This window comes from Coturnix japonica, chromosome 1 (assembly GCF_054131305.1).
Source record: "Coturnix japonica strain WE chromosome 1, WE-NBRP24, whole genome shotgun sequence".
Lineage (NCBI taxonomy): Eukaryota > Metazoa > Chordata > Aves > Galliformes > Phasianidae > Coturnix > Coturnix japonica.
In genome coordinates this window covers 149,067,459-149,084,925 of record NC_140663.1, presented here as the reverse complement: position 1 = coordinate 149,084,925, position 17,467 = coordinate 149,067,459, and the positions used below count along the sequence as shown (strand labels likewise).

Here is a 17,467-nt window from a genome sequence, read left to right as displayed (position 1 = left end):
CCTAGTAAAAACTCATGGCTTAGTGACCTAACTGATACTCCAGCCCTCAGTCTTCAATTTGGGTAACATATGTTGTGTTTGTTTATTTATTTATTTTAAATCAGGTAATTATAATTCCATGTAATTCACTTCCCTCCTGGTATGATGCAACTTGTTTAGTGTTAACTATTAAACTGAATATCTTGCTGGTCATCTAGATTATCCCCACAATTATTGAAGGCAGGCAGCTTGAGGAGCAGAACAAACCTAAAGCTAGATGGTCAGAATGGTGTGAATCTTGTGTGGGTATCTGTATCTGTATTGTTAGGAAAGGGATTCTAGTTGATTAGGTCTTCTTGCAGATGTTTATCTGTAGGTGCACTGAAACCTACCTTAGACTGGAGGGCAAGCAGACAGACCAAATTCTAATTTCCTGGAAAGGGCTGCCTACTCAAAAACAAAGGATTTATTTGCTGTTGATAAATTTTTAAAGTAGCACTTACTTATTTTTTAACATTACAGCTATGCGGTGTTAAGAGATATGATTAATGCATGAACTGAAATGTGTAATAGCACTTCTATAGAAAGTGTAAAAAATTTAAGTATATGACCTCTCACTTCAACTGGAATTAGAGAATAAATAAATAGACATTCATATCTCTCTGTAATCTGTTGTGTAAAAGATTACTGTAAATTTTGTAGCCTTAAAATTAAATGTTTATTTTTACATATCAAACAGGAACACAGCTATCCTCTACTGCCTAGATTTCAGAGTTCCCTGTTACAGATCATCACAAGCATGATATTTCTGTAGTTTATAACAGGATAAAGCTTAATACTTTTAGAACAGAAGAAAAAGAATTCAACTCAAAGTTGTGCAGATATCTGTGGTTATCAAGTATTTACAGTCGTCCTTTTGCAGCTGTAAACTAACTGTAAAAAGACAATTATTTAGATGCAAAATACAATATAAAGGAAATTGGTCAAATTTTGATTGATTTAAAAGCCATTTATTGCTATAAATACAGAATTTCTCAGAAGCACCTCCCATTATTATGACAGCAACCAAGAATTTTACATAGCTTCTATTTTAAAATTCATATCTTGGCTACTGTGTTACATTTTTATTTCTGTGACAGTGCAGAAACAAAATGATTGACCAGTTCTGACCATGATTCAGATTATAGATCTGAATATTATAGACAGCACCACATTTAAGGATCTGCTATAATTAATTCCAGGGCAAGAGTCTGATTTATGTTTCTTAATCAGATAGAAGAGAATTGATGAAAATGCATTTTGTAACAGACATCCTGTCTGACAACATCATAAAAAATAGAAGTGTTGATTCTAGTAGCTGCTGTGTGAGTGAGTAGACACATTTCTTGCATAAAAACAAGAACAAAAAAAAGAACAAACCACAAGGTTAGTTTTCTTGGGCATCTATAACTGAGATATTAGAAAACAGATATGAGTTCTGCAATTATGCAGGTTTATTTGGGTTGAGAAGTATCAGACACTGTGTATGTTGTAATTATATATATGATATGGATTTGCTTCTCACAAGAGATGCTGGCTTGCAAGTTAAATATATGAATGTTATGCCTCCATTTCTTCCTTTTTTTTTTTTTTTTTTTTTTTTTTTTTAGTATTTCTGCTTATAACTTTAAGCATGCTAGCAGTTAAGGCAAATTTTTATTCTAAAGACATTGATTAAAAACAGGATCTTCTTTGTTTCTTGATGTGTAAAGCCCCCTCGATGAAGCAGTTAGATTTGCAAAAGTTTAACTATCTGTAGCTGAAAATGTGAGTACTTCTGAAAAGCAGACTTGGAAAAGCAGTGGCACCACACCAGATTTTAGGTGCCTAATCTTCAGAATTCTTCTTTTGTACTGCTTGCTCTTCTTGGACAGTATTTAAGAACCTTTATAAGCTCACCATTTAATGTTTCTAAAGAACAGCTGTCTTTCTGTGCATCAGATTTTCAAAGGGTATGTAATTTTGGTATGATAAAAAGTCATTTGCAACATACACTATAACTTAAATTATAAACTACTTCAAAATGAGAACACAATTTTTTAATTTTAATTTTTATTTTTAATAATTCTATTTTCTTAAAACCAAAAGACTCAATCACCAGTAAGAAAAATGTGAAAAATGTGTGGTGTAAATATACCTCATGAATCAAGAATAGGAGGCAATTTATCTTTTGTGATTTTTCTTAAACACACAAGATATGCATGAGCACATATATTTCACATATGTTTTGAGGGTGGCATGTGGCTGCTTATTTTCTGTTGTGACCATCTTTGACTATTACATTTCAAATGTAACTTCATATGTCTTTTTCAAGGTCCAGTATTCCAATGACACAAAGGGCATCAAATATTTCTAATTAACATGTGCCTGCCAAAAGTGAACAAACAAAAACAGCCAAGCAACACAAAATAAATCATAAAAGACAAAATGGAGAGTGAGAAAGAAGAATAAATATCTAGGAGATCAGTCATTTGTGTAAGCACTCATTGTACATCATTAAATCTCATATTGGGCTTTCCATTAATTGAGTGCTGCCTGTGCTACTGATGCTGATATGCGAGATGCTGTTGGAAAACTCATAGCTGCTGAAAAGCATAGTGGTGTGATCTGAAGTGATGCAGAAAACAGTAGGCGCTCTGTTGCTAGGTCAGCTGCAAGATGAAGTGACATGCACGAATCTGCAGTATATGGGGTTTTGTGAAAGATTCAGTCTCTCTTCCAAAGAACTTCAGCTGATGATACAAGGGGAATTCAGTTCCCTTTGGCAGGACTCCATGTTGGTCTGGATGCTGTAAATACCTCTGCTTCTACAATTACTTAGCTTATGCTGCTAAAAATATACTCATGACAGAGTTAATGAAAGTATCTTCTTTTTAAAACCACTTGTCAGCAACAATCATTTAATGTTCTTGTTTGCATGTGTGGTTCTCATTATTCAGATGTAGCTATTAATACTGATGAAAATTAAAGAGAGAAAACCCAAATATTTTCCTACTTGCACTTTTCCAGTAGCATTTAAAAACAAACTAAACCCCAAGAGCTAAACAAGTATAAATATTCCTTCTTTTCCCTTTTACTTTTACCTTTTTCCTTTTTCCTTTTTCCTTTATTCCTTCTTCTTTTCCTCTTTTTCTTCTTTTCCTCTTTCTTTCTTTTTCTTTCCTTTTCTCTGCTTTTCTTTTCTTTGCTTTTCTTAATTTGCGTGTTTTGTAGAAACATGAAACTGCACTGCAGTAGTAAGGGCTTCAGAATCCCAGTAGATGATGTAATTATGATTAAAAATTAGTATTATTGAATAATTCACTTTTGTAATACACAAAAGTATTTTTTTTTTCCTCTCATTTTCAGTAACCATCAGTCTTAATATCTAACTAATGAAAAAACATAAACAGTGTCATCTGTCAGGTTGCTCACAGAGAATGCCACTTATTGGAGCCTCTTTGTTTACTTTAGCAGGTAATTTGTGGACCGGAATCATTTAATTGTTCTGAGCACATAATTACATGCCAGCATTTTCCAATTTAATTAAAATATACAAATCTGAAGATTAAGGGAATTTTTGAATTATTAATCATTTCTCCTCTAGGAAATCTTGTTGCTCTGCAGGAGATTTGTCCAGTGTACAACTATACGTATTTTTTTCCTTCTCTTTCGCAGACAGACAATTTTCCCGCAGAGCCCAATTACATGGGCAGCAGGCAGCAGTTTGTTCAAAGGTAAGGCCTATTAAATAACTTTCTCGGCTTCCCCATTTGCATTCTTGTCAAAATTGCTTTGCAGAGAGTACGATTCAACTTAGAACAAGTAAATACAAATCTCTCTTTCTCTCTCTCTCTCTCTCTCTCTCTCTCTCTCTTTTTTTTTTTTTTTTTTTTTTTTTATATATGTATTTCAGTAGCTCCACATTCAAGGATCCAGAAAGAGCCAGCTTGAGGGACAGCGGGCATGGGGACAGTGATCAGGCTGACAGTGACCAAGACACTAACAAAGGCTCCTGCTGTGACATGTCTGTTAGGGAGGCACTCAAGATGAAAACTACTTCAACTAAAAGCCAGCCACTTGAACAAGGTGAGTGAAGTCTCCAGTGCTTACAAAGCGTAAAGTTAAGCCATCATTATAAACCTATTAGAGGTGCAGTTGCAGCGTAACAGGATGGAATAGCCCTCTGATAATACTATCAGAGGAAACTGTAAATCTTGTAGCTAGCCCAGAGCAAAAGCATTCAGGATCTTTCAGAATGAACATGAAATGAAACCACAAGTATCCTTTTTCCATAGAACGAAAATAGATTTATATATATATATATATATATATATATATATATATATATATATATATATATAGTACTTTTCTAAAATGATTAGAAAATACTTTATCTCCACTGGCATTGCCTGTGATATATTATATACTGTTCTTCAACCAAAGTGTGATTTGAAAACTCAACTCAAACATGACTGCAACAGATAAAAGAATAGCAGTCATTTAAATTCTTTGTGTATTTTGGATGTGAGGAAAAGAAAAGAGACTTGGGGTATCAGACAACAGTAAAACCCAATCAGAAAGTGTTTCCATTTCAATAATGTATTTTTCTATTTGTAGTGTTGATTTCACAATTAATAGTACTATGAGATTTGTCAAATAAGATAATCGTCTGATTTTTAGTAAAATTTCACCCACATTTTAGGAAGGTATCAAAGATGAGTGTCTGTGAATCAGCTAAAATTACTTATGATCACAATCTCTGCAAGCCTTCATTCTGACAAATAAGCATGTTTATTTCTTTAAACTCTATCAAATGCTTTTTTTTTTCCAGATATGCTTTATCTAATTTTGAGATCTTTTATTTCAAAAGAAAAACTTAAAAACAAAACAAAACAGAAAATAAATAATAATAATAAAAAAAATCTATCAAACTGAGCTCGTTAGTATTATGTATTTATGTGAATTTGCCTAGACTGTAGGGAATAAGAAAGAGCACTACTGCTGGAATGTTTTGTCTATTTACTTTAGGTTAATTGTGTAAAGGATTATTCAGTCTTAGAATAAGTTAAGAGATGATTAAATAAGTCAACGTTATTGTGAAAGTACATTTATAATTAAGCAGAAAAAAATATAAGTTTTTTATTAATTGTTCAGTAATTGGATCTAGATTCTTTTTGTAGCTAGCCCAGTCTGAACTGTTGTACAGTCATTAGGAACACGTTTCTGGTTATGTTGGGATTGCAGTGTGGTTTGTGCTATGTAGAATATTTAGAATGCTGCAGTATAATTTATTCTGTGTATATTTGAGGATTGACCTCAAATATGACCTTATTTCCCAAGTAATAAATGCCAGAAAGATTATTTTTTCCTAACCTTCTGGCACAGCAAGTCTCTGCTTATAATTAGACATTGATCTGTATAAAGATGCAGTAGTAGACTTTTTTTTTTTTTTTTTTTCTTTTTAAATAAACTGTATCTATTTTTTTCAGTTTTGTTTTAACATAAAGGCTGGATTTCTTCCCATCAAGTACAACAATGAAAACAAAATTCTAAAATTCAAAAAGTTTCATTAGGAAAATAATTTACTGCTCTAAATAATTAAAAAGTGAGAGCTTTTTAGAAAATCACTATATAGCCAGGGTTCAAATTTTATTGCAATCTGTCAATATAATGTTAAAAGGTATACAGCTCAAAATATAAATTGTTAGTAAGCAGGTTAAGCCAATCACTCCTATTGCATGTTTCCATTATAACAAAAAAAAAGTTATTTGGAGGTTTGCATTTATCATTATATCTTTATGAGGGCCTCATTCATCAGGTAAGAGCTCATGGCAGTGGCTCATACTAATTCCTCACATTCTTATTAAAAGTTGAACTATGAATGTTAAGTACTGTTAGCCACTGTACTGCAGCAGCAGGTGTTTATTTGATACTTTTTACTAAAAAAAGATAAATAATTTGCATCAAGAGATGAGAGGTGAATCATTCCCCCCCCCCCGCCCCAAAACAGTAATAATAATAATTTCAAATGTTAATGGCTTTTGTTTTAATTTTTTTTTTTTTTTTTTTTTTTTTTTTTACATCCATCTCAAGTGTGTGGTAATAAAATCATTTAGCATTTTACAAAAACTAAACCTTCAGTGGGCACCTTATGGGGCTAGAAATCATTGCAGTAACAAATGTGTTGCAAGATGGTTTTCTCAATGAAATCAATGATCACTTGTTATTGAGTATCGTATGATTAGGGCTTTTAGTCCAAGGTAGCTCCTCTCTTTTGAAAGACAGTAAACAAAATGTCTTTTGCTATGCATTATTCTATTCTGTTCTGTTCTGCTCTGCTCTCCTCTGCTCTACTCTACTCTACTCTATTCCATCCCATCCCATCCCATCCCCTCCCATCCCATCCCATCCCATCCCATCCCATCCCATCCCATCCCATCCCATCCCATCCCACGCTGAAGGAGAGTAAGAAATATGGTGTATGTGATTTGGGTATAAAGAGTATTTCATTTTCCTTAGAGAAAAATTGTTTTCTGTGAAAAGGGGGTGAAGAACTTGATAGAAAAAATTTTCTATGGCAGCACCTGAACCAGTATCAGAAGTTGTGTTTTTGTCAGTTCTGTCATCTTTCTAGGTTGCGCTGAAGGGTAGGAATTCACTGTTTTGTAGTAAAGGTACAGATATGATTACTGGATTATTGCTGTTTAAAGATTTTAAAATAATTTAACTTCTAGAAAGAAATGGGGGGTAAAAGAAAGGCCTTTAAAATACACTGGGACAATAAGTCATGTTAAAACAGGCATGTCTCCTTTCAGGTATTACTTTTTTCTTTCTCTGTAAATTCCAAGCCATTTTTTTCTGCATAAAAGTATCTGTCTGTCTATGGTCAGATCAGATTCTCTACTTATTCTCTACTTATACTGACTCGGCTGTCCTGTTCCATGTGACTGTTACTTTTTCAATTGAATGATTTTAGACACATTTGTCGTGCTTATCTTTTACTTTCCCCATTTTGTTTCTGAGACTTTAAATCCTTTCAGAGATTCAGACAGTTTAAGATCATTACATTCTACTTACAAATCTTACAAGAATTAATAGTTTTAAATAGGTTTGCCAAGTTACATAAAAATTCCTTTTTGCTCCACCTGGAGAAGCACATGTTATTCACACATTTTATGTTCAAATAATAGAATAATATTTCTATTTGTTGTGGTTTGTGCATAAAAACTATAATCCGTGTTTCTTTAAATGACATAGAAACATGAAAATGATATTACAATCCATAAATTATATTTACAAAATAATCATGTGTATTCTAAACTTTCTTAGTAAGTCCTTAGAATGTTTATCTTTTAAACTGTAAAACAATGTAGAGATAGGGAAGTGGTTTTTTTTCCTCCTATTTGCTTAGAAGTCATTGCTTTCTTGGATTTTCCTGGGCTTTTCTGACTTAATATATCTCTAACGGATTATTATTATTGTTGTTGTATTTTGTTTGTTTGTTTGTTTGTTTTGGTTTTGTTTTTTTTAACTGTGTCACACTCACTGCAACAGAAATCTTGCTTTCAAAATGCTTGCTGTTCACACTTGTATCCCATAGAGGGGGCATTTTTGCATGTGCTTTTGCCTGGTTAATGGTAGTGCAGGTCCTAAGAATGAAGGAAAACTGGAAGTAGATCCATGAAGAAAGACCAAAAGAAAACTTCAGCACTGGTGTTAGAGACACCTCTAAGACCAGTTTACCAGGTTTCTCTGTGGAACAGCACATCTTTAAGCTAAGATATATGTGACTAGAATACTTCAGCAATTATTATTATTATTTAATTATTATTTAATTAATAATAATAATAATAATAAGAGATTAAATATCACATGAAAATAGAACACTTATTTCATAATCACAATGATATTTTGCATCTCTATGAAAAGCATTATACATAGTTTTTTGTGGTCTCCTTCTCTGGAGACATTCAGGACACACCTGGACACTTAGCTGTGGAACCTGGTCTAGGGAGCCTGCTTTGGCAGGGGGGGTTGGACTCTAAGATCTCTGGAGATCCCTTCCTGACCCTACAATTCTGTGATTCTGTGATTCTGTGACTGGTCCTCTGAACATGTTCATGGAACAAGACTGTAGTAACTTGTTCCTTTTTATTCTAAATTTTTTAAAAAGAAAGATACATGAAATTGAATATTCTACAATATCTATCTGCATCAGAGTAGATATAAGAATCTTTTTAAGAATGATTTTTTTGAACTTTCCAATGATTTCCTTATATCAGCTCCATATCCACTCTAGTGCATTTTTAACACATTCATTATTACATTTAATCTGACAGAATGTCCTTCCTTATTTTCTACTGTGAATACTTTGGTCAAGAGAATAGTACTGAATTTAAGAAAATTTATAGCATTATCACTGGTCTCATTCTTCTGAAGTCCACGGTACACATTGAAGCATAGATTAAATATCTATTGATATTTAGCTTTTATATTAGTATCTTGCATTTTTAATTACAGGTTTACTATGAAAAATGTCAAATATTCATAGTGCCTTAAACTCAACAGTCTAAAGCTGACCAAGGTAACATGTTTGCAAGAGTTTCTTAGATTCAGCTAGGCTATGCAAATATTCTGCAATGCATCATTTGAGAAACTAGAAAAAATATTCCCCCTTTGAATCTAAGTTAATGATCTACCAGAGGAATATGAGTCAGTCACCTTTGCTACACAGATCACTGTCATAACCTTCCTCATGTTTATATCCAGTGATCTATGACATATTTGTTAATGAAATTATTGTGAAAAAATTGAGCAAATACTTCTGAAAAATAAAGACAAAGCCTTTTTTTCTCCCTCTGTTGCTTTTATCTTGAATGTCTTTTAAAGTTTTATTTTTAGACAGCCTTCTACTCTGAATTCAGGCTCACTTTTTCCTGTCAGCTATTTTGATACTGAATCTAGGTTCAAGAGTGGCACTTTGACGTGTGAGTTGAGTAATAGTCAGGTGTGTTTAAAATGAGAGTCCAGTTTGTTTGGTGCTTCCTTGTTAGAAGGGGGTGTGATTCTTTGTAGCATGTTCTGCTCACATGAGCAGTTTTGGAGTTCAAGCAAAGCTATCCAGGTGAGGAAGGAGAAATCTGATGAAGCAGGAGCTTGTCTTGGAAGAAATGAGAAAAGGATGTGCATTAGCATCCTAATAGAGAAGAAATGGATTAGCTTAATACCTTGACTACTTTCTTAGCTTCTTTCGTTGATACAAAATAGAAAAACTGCAAACATCCTGGCAGCTGAAGTGACAGTGAATGCACTTTGCATCAGAGTACCATCGCCTATTATTGCTGTTTGTTATTGCCCATTATCCCGCTTTTCAACTAGAGTTGAGTTCTGACAAACCAGATTTTTAATGAGTTACATTTTAGGTTCTGGGAGATTATTATCACATAGTAACAGTGAAGTTTTGTGAATGGTGTATAACACTTTTAATAAATAGATTTAGCCTCAGATTATGAGGGAAGTTTCTGTAACTGATTTTCAGAAATAACTTTCTGCATCTATACACACACAGAATGTGTCACTGAGAAACAAAAAAGGGGCTACAACCATTCAGCACAGCTGAATTTGGAACATTTGCTGTGTTACACTACATTTTTTCAGGTAATTTATTTCTCCCCTCTTCCTTCATTTCTACTTTTCTTATAATTACAAATTAATTCAATTTGAAAGTTCTCTTTTACTTTTTTTGTGTATATTGATTTAATTTAATTACAAGCTTCACAACCAAATCAATTTAGATATATTATTGCCAACACCTTAAAGGACTGAAACTGTACAAATAGAAATTAAAACAAACAAACAAACAAACAAAAAGACAAACAAAAGTGTATTCTTGGGTGATTACATAACGTGCCTCAAGATCAAAAGTCAGTTAACACAACTCTTTTGTCTAGATTTAGATGTAAATTTTAACATTAAGGTGTTGTAGCTTTGCTTTTCAGGCAACAAAGCAGAATATTCCTTGCCTGTCACTAGTGTAAATCTCATTACTTCCTTTCTGTACTCCCTGTTTTGACACTGACTTTCCTGGGGCTGAGCTCAGTCACTGTGTTGCAGTTTTGTTCTTGGAAGTCTTAGAATCCATTAGTTATCTTTTTGCTTTATTCCCACTAGAAGAGCAAGAGATGTATGTGCTGTTCTCAGTAAAATGAGGCCCTTCTATGTCAAAATCATTATCTTCAGCTAACAATTTTTATTTTCAGATTCTTTTTATAAATCGAATGAAAAGTGGGAGCATAGAAAGATCAACAACTTTTGAAATGAGGAAATCATAAAAGTGGTAGCTTTCATCATTAAAGGATTTATGCATTCCCTTGGATTGTAAATGGATGTTCTCTAGCTGTGCTTACTTTTGTTAATGGAAATTTTAGGGCATATATCTATGCACTGAATGGACACTTAATATCATACAAACTATTGTAACAGGACTAGAGGATTATTTCCTCCCTCTTAGTCTGTGTATGTGTGTGTTTATCAGGTTACATAAAGGAGACAATTAAAGCATATACATCTCCATTCTTTCTCATTTTATATCATCAATGTATTATTGTATCTCCTCTTACTAAGCTAAAAAAACTATAGATATGGTGAAAACTGATATTGCTCAAGTTTTGCTACAGTCCTATTGTACATTCCAGCCATGTTCTTGTTACCAAGTTGATTAAAAAAACCCATGTTCTGCAGATAGGACTGCTGTAAAGCTAATGCCTGTTAGTTGGAAACTTGAAGTTGATTTTTAATTATCATTAGTTTTATTTTCATCTGGGGAAAACATCAACAGAAGTGTCTTAAATAAGGGACAGAAATTATTTATTCCATTGAGTAATGCATCAGTTAGAACAACATTAATTCTTTTTTTGTACTTCTAGAATAAAGTGTATCTTCTAATTTTTGTATACAGTTCACTCTGTCCTTTCTTGCTGTGTACTTACTTATTTTCTGCTGTTCTATTCCTTTGATTTTCAAATGAAGAAAAGTGTTATAATTTAATACAGGCTAGAGTTGCAGTAATGACAGACACTATACTCATTTTTAAGTAAGACATGGATAAATTCAGAATCAACAGACAGGTGATCTAGCAGAAGAAAATAGTGTTTTATGCAACTACTGAGAGAACTGGTTTTGTTCAGAGCTTCAATTAGCTTAACTGAGTAAAGACTTAGACAAAGTAACAATAGTAAATAGGGCAATGATTGCCTTTCCTTCTTTCCACCCTTCCTTACCTCCTTTCCTTTTTTTTTTTTTTTTTAGTTTTTCTTTTTTTAGGTTTTTTTTTTGTTTTTTTTTTTTAGTTTTTTAGGATAGTTATTTGTGTTCAATATGAATAAGAATATACACTGAAGGCACTGAAGCTGGCTGCCTGTGTATATTAAAGAATCATCCTGCCTGGTGTTTTTTTTTTTAAACAGGTTAAATATACTTTTGACAGTGATAAACCATGTTTATTTTAACCTATTGAGGGCCAGAGGATCCACTCTAGCCCTTCTTTTTGTGATGTCATAATTAAACTAAGGGTGAGATGTACTGACAAGTCCTGAGAAAAGTGTTCTGAAAGGGAACAATTGCACTGACCTATTCTATACTCTTTTGTCTGTGAACATCTTTTATGGGAAGAGCTCAGCTTGTGAAAGAATTGAAAAGAATGTGAGCTGTGCAGTGCTTCACAACAAGACTCCCTGATATACTGTAATAGCACTTAGGATTTAACGAGGACTTTGCTCAGACATAGAGCTGCAACATGATTAGCTAATTACTGCTCAGTGAAACTTTGTCTCCTCTCTGTACACCAGTGATATATGCGTGCAGTGTATCAGTCTTTATGTGCCTACTGCCCATCCTTATTTCCAGAATGGCAGAACAGCTGGTTTCCATTCCCTGCTGCTGCTTTCTTCTATTCCAGCTGCCACACTCAAATAACTTCCCTTCCCCAAGTGGGCTTCATATGGTTTGAAAGGGACTTAATGTACCTCGGTGCATAGGGAACTTTTGATGCATATTTCATCATGTTTCAGTTCTTTCTACAGGGAACACTGCATGTATAACAGATGTTCTCTGACTACTACCCTTTCCTGAAGGTGACATGCCCTTTTTTTGTGTTTCATCTCTAATGTATATGTAGCTGGTAGTGACTGTGTAGTACTAAAAAATACAGCTCCACGGCTGCCTCTATACTGCATGCCAAGCTGTATTTAATTCCATCTGCTCCCCTTTGCAGCATGAAATGGAGAGGAGCATATGCCCAGTATAACCATGGTGTGGCATGGCAAAAAACAAAACTTTATTTAAGACATGTAAATGTTTTTCTTTTCAGTATATGACCATATTTCTTCTATGTGTACAAACTGCCTCATAAAAATCAGTGGGAATGGGTATGTGATTAATTTTCAAAAATCTTTTTTCTTCTTTTAATAGTTCCCCTAGTGCAAATATTTATGTAGTGTGATGTGTTTATGTATGCACACAACATGCACAAATGAGATATTATTCAGTGATGATCATGAAAAAAATAGTTTTTTGTTTTTTGTTTTTTTTTAAACAAAATCTGAATCTTAAATATAGGAAAAATTAGAAGTTTTAATAACTTATATGTTTATTTTTAAAAGTGTAATTTAGGTTGTCCACTGAACATGATCTCTACCTAGTAATCCAGTTCAAACCTGAAAAGCTCTGAGTAAAGACTAAGAACAACAGACCCATAAGTGAACTTTTGTCTATTTCAATACAGTGGAAAAATTTGTGTGAGACATCTGTAACCTACAAAGCCAAGGGAAGTGTCTGCTGGGTCTCTGTGCACAATTGAAAATGAATGGTCCTAAACTTTGTGTGCTGGTATTAGTTTTATTTCTTTTCTAATATCTGAGCTTGGTATGGTTAGGTAGTTTGATTCAAACTGAGGAGTCTGCCAATTTTCTTTGTGAATTTTGTTACTGCTAGCAACATCTTAAAAGGCAATGTGTCCATATGCTTATCCCAAGTTCTTTTTTCCAATTGAAAGGAGGAATATATATATATATATTATTATTATTATTATTATATTATATATATTATATATATATTATTATTTTTCATTATTTTTAATATATGTCTATAAAAGTTATGAAGTTCTAACTATGGATACCTTTCAAATGAACAAAAATAATTATATCCATATTCGTATTACATTCAGATATTTATTCATTCTTTATTCATGTTTTTATTCCTTTTTTTTTCTTTAATTTTATGTATTTGTTTTGTGTACATTCAAATTTTTATCACAGTATATGGAAAATGGCAGAAGTGCTTATATTGCTAGAATTTTAACACAGTCAAAATAATATATTAGTTGATTAATGAGAATTAAATTCTGTCTGAGCTTTAGAAATGCCCTGTTGGTAATTTGCTGATATTTTAAAGTGATTGAAGGTCTTGTTTAACCTCTTTATGTAAGACAAAATAAGCTACTATTTAAAGATGAAAAGTTTCTTCACTATTTAAAGCCTAAAGATAACTTTAAATTCTTTAAAATAAGCTGTCAGTAGAATTTCAGACCATTGCAAATTTAATACACTTCAGCAGCTTTTCACAAATGTACATGACAACAGTAGGTGTCTTATTGTTTATTAAAAAAAGACTCTTGTATCTTTATTTTCTACTTGCATACTTGAAAGATGAATACTGTACAGCAGCTACTTTCTTCACTGTAGACTTGATTATTATTTTATTTTTTTTTTGTGTGATCTGTACAATGTGTATAGAAAGAGGCAAAGTTATAGGAAGAAGAAAGCAAAAAAAATCTTAGAACTGTAAGTTGTAGCAAGAGAACATAAAAAAAGGAAGGAAAACAAGTAATAAACACAGTTGGATTTCTGAAGAAGGCTGTTCAACCCTCAGTTAGTGTGTTTTTGTTGAGTCATTTAATTATCTGGAAAAAACAAACAAACAAACATGATTTGTTTGAAAAAACAAACAAACAAACATGATCTGAATTTTTATTTTCCTGAAGGCTAGCTGCAACTAAAAATTCTAATGTGTCCCATATTGGGCAGGTACTTGCTCTTTTGGAGCAGAGCTTAATTATAGTCAGTGGAGTGATACCACCTTACTACCTTACCCATTTTGGGCAAGCATGATGTGGTATTTGTTTATTCTTGTTTATTCTTACAAATCAACTGAATGTAACTTTTTTTTTTTTTTTTTTTTTTTTTTTTTTACCTTCTCCAACGTCAAATATCAGCATTCTTTTGCTGAATTATACTATTTGTAACTGAACAAAAATATTTTATCAAAATACGGATGATCATAATTTTAATATATCTACACAGAGATGTGGTGTCTTTGTTCAGCTTACTGTTAGGAACAGATTTAAGAACAGATTTAGAAACAGATCACTCTGTAAAATAATAAGAAAAGCAAAAAGTTTAAACCAGCAAGAATATTCTTTAGAACTGTAATGAAATCCAGAGAACACTAATTTACGCAGATTTAAAGTGAACTGTAGCTTTCCAAAAATCAACTAAAACCTAAGGCTCAGATTTTCTCCTAAACATTTAGTCCTCCATAAGTGGAAGTAAACTCAAAAACTTGGATCTTAAAGTTCTTTTAATTAAGAAAACTGAAAAAAAAAAAAAGCTTAACATCACAAACATCTACATTTTCAGCACTTCTAGAGAAGTGAACAGTACACAAACTCTTGGGAACCTGGTCATTGTCATTTCATCTACCATATCACCTGCTTTTGTGAGACTCACCCTCATAACACATAGTTAATTAATTGATAAATGCTTTAGAATTAATGAAGAGAGAAACAGATACTTTTGGAGCATGATTAATTTGACCTATTTTATATGAATCACTATGAATATGCTCACAAAACACTCATGAGGCAAGTAACTCTCATGTAGCTCAGTATTCACTGATGTCTAAAATTCTGAAAGAGTCATTGTAGTTCAGTATTTTTTATTATTATTTTTTTTTTCCAGGAAACAGCTTTTTCACATTAGCCATTGCTTATCCCAAGTTTTCGGCTTCTGTGTCTTACTTAGACTACAGATGCTAATTTTTTTATTTTTTTATTTTTTTATTTTTTTTTTCTGGAGGCATCATCATTAACTTATTCAACTAATCTTTCCAATTTCACCACCGTCATAATGTGGAGGTGTTGAATCTCTTTTCTGTTTGAGGAATATGATTTCTATTTGCACAGCTGTTGTTCTCTCTTCCATGTATTTGTAGCTGGAAGCAGGTTTGGTTTTTTTTTTCACTCACAGAGCTGGGTGACTGTGTAAGGTTCATAGTTTTGATGCTTTGGTTAAATATTCATCTATTTGGTTTTTCTACTGGTTTGTTATTGCCAAAACTGGCACCAGAAGCAATAAAAACTAGAATGTTTGAGATTTAAAATTAGACTCTGAGCTCAACCTGTACTTTGGCTTCTAAAAATCCCTGTGTGCCAAAACACTTTACTGAGATGACTCACAGAATAAGAAGGGGATGGTCTTAGATTACATGGTCCTCAGCTTAAAATCAAAATAAATTTTTCTGACCACTTGAGCTATTTTAATTTAATACCCAAGGTTGAATTGAAAATATTAATTTAAGGATTAACCTCTAACACTATATAAAGATATCTTATATAATTTCAGTAAATTTTTATCACTTGGTGACTTGAAGTAATTCATGATCTTCTTAAACCTAACTTCTTATTACTTCTAAGGCATTTCTTGTATGTTCATTAAATAGCAGTGGATTCTGGAATAGCTTCTAATCCCTGGCAAATACATTTAAGCATCAACTGGCATTTCACAAATATATAGTAACAATCTTATTAAATCTAAGTAAATATTTACTTAAGATATTTGAGGTCTACCTTCTTGTATCACAACCAGTGAAGGGCATGTCATTAATGATGGTAAAGCTAGGTTTATCTGCAGCAGAATAGCTGACACTCTTATTAACTTAACTATTGCCAGAGCCACCTACTTGATACGTAGCCCACACTGGCACAAAAGGTCTCCTAACTTTTCTGTACCCTCTCTGAAAGAGATAAACTTAGCTAAATATATAATGGTATGACTATGTGCATGATAGGGTTTTCTTCCAAATAGCTGTGGGAACTGACCTTGTCATTTTTTTTATTTTTTTATTTTTTTTCACAATTCTAGATGACACAGCTTTGCCAACAGTATTTCACAATGTAGATCCAGTCTCACAAGATGCTAATCAGTATCACTGTTATTAATGGTGAACATATTCTGTTTTCTTGCAAGGCTCACACAGATAGAGACTGAACTACAATTTTTGGCAAAGTGAACAGGATTGTCAAGAATGTGTCACATAATTTCTCATGTTCAAAGTAACCTTACAAAATATAGTTAACTCTGTAAGTACCCCTCAGAAGTAAATGCCTCAAGGAATAAATCTCATGTGTTGCACAAGTCAGACACCTTTGACTGTCATATGCTTTAGTATTTTTTTTTATTTCATATTTGTTAATAGATAAGAACTGAAATAACATCTCATCCACTTTTTTAGAGCTGTACACAGCTTTTCCTTTATATGTTGTCATGCATCATTATACAAGAGTCAGTTCTGATAGGTAATCTCATTGCACTAAGAGTGTTTCTAATTTCAGCATTAAATACCTCTTTTCTGAAAGCTGACTAAGTACTTTTTTGTTATTATTAGAGCTCACATGTGTTCTTCTAGGCTCACGAAAACCTCCATGAGAAGTGATCTCCAGAGAGATCCTTTCCCAGTGGTAGTCAGCCCTTAAGTGGAGTCTAAGAGAGGTGGAAACAGGCTCTACCCTTTCTGGTCACACAGGTGAATTACCTTCACCTGTGCTCCCACGGCTGACTCAGTGCTCACCTCAGGTGATCAATCAGAGGTTCAGGCTATGATTCAACAGTTCCCATACAGGTCTCCATAAATATTCAACAAGCATCAGTGAATACTGATGTTCATTGATTCATGGGTGCCATTTATTTGCAAGGAGGAACTCAGTGGCACACATGTGCTTCATACACAGCTCCTTGTCAGGTGTCATTTTGTCTGTCTGCTCCTCTGCTTCCATCTGTCACCCAGCAAGAACAGAATATTGGCAAGATATACCCCACCTCTACTGCCATACCACTAACATTTGCCTCTGATGCTGGAGGCCAACAGAATAAAATGGGAGACATTACTTTTAGAGGAGCTTTTGTAAATAAGCACAATTAAGTATTATGCTTTCAGAAATAGGAGAGATTTATTTAAAATTCTGTAAAGTTCATCTAATAGTGCTAATTTCGTAATAGTAGTGATCATATTAAATACTGTGTGGGTGGCCAAATTTTCTTAACATCTGACTTTTTTTGTCAATGGTATCTATAAAAATCATGTATGCTTTCTGTGACTAATCATAATCATGATCCCATCTGTCTTTTTTCCATAT

General features: G+C 33.0%; 1 protein-coding gene across 9 annotated transcripts in view; it reads left to right on the top strand.

Annotated features, from left to right (window-relative positions):
- Positions 1 to 17,467, top strand: part of PCDH17 (protocadherin 17) — an 85,901-nt gene that overhangs the window by 25,025 nt on the left and 43,409 nt on the right. For 5 of the 9 annotated variants that reach the window (XM_085554151.1, XM_085554158.1, XM_015851690.3 and 2 more), the window contains exons 3-4: positions 3,676 to 3,734; positions 3,914 to 4,086. The exons of 1 other annotated variant lie outside the window; for it this stretch is intronic. In XM_085554151.1, coding sequence (XP_085410277.1) covers positions 3,676 to 3,734; positions 3,914 to 4,086 — 232 coding nt within the window. The remainder of the gene's footprint in view (positions 1 to 3,675; positions 3,735 to 3,913; positions 4,087 to 17,467) is intronic. 3 more of the 9 variants (XM_085554157.1, XR_014948566.1, XR_014948570.1) reach the window with 3 other exon arrangements.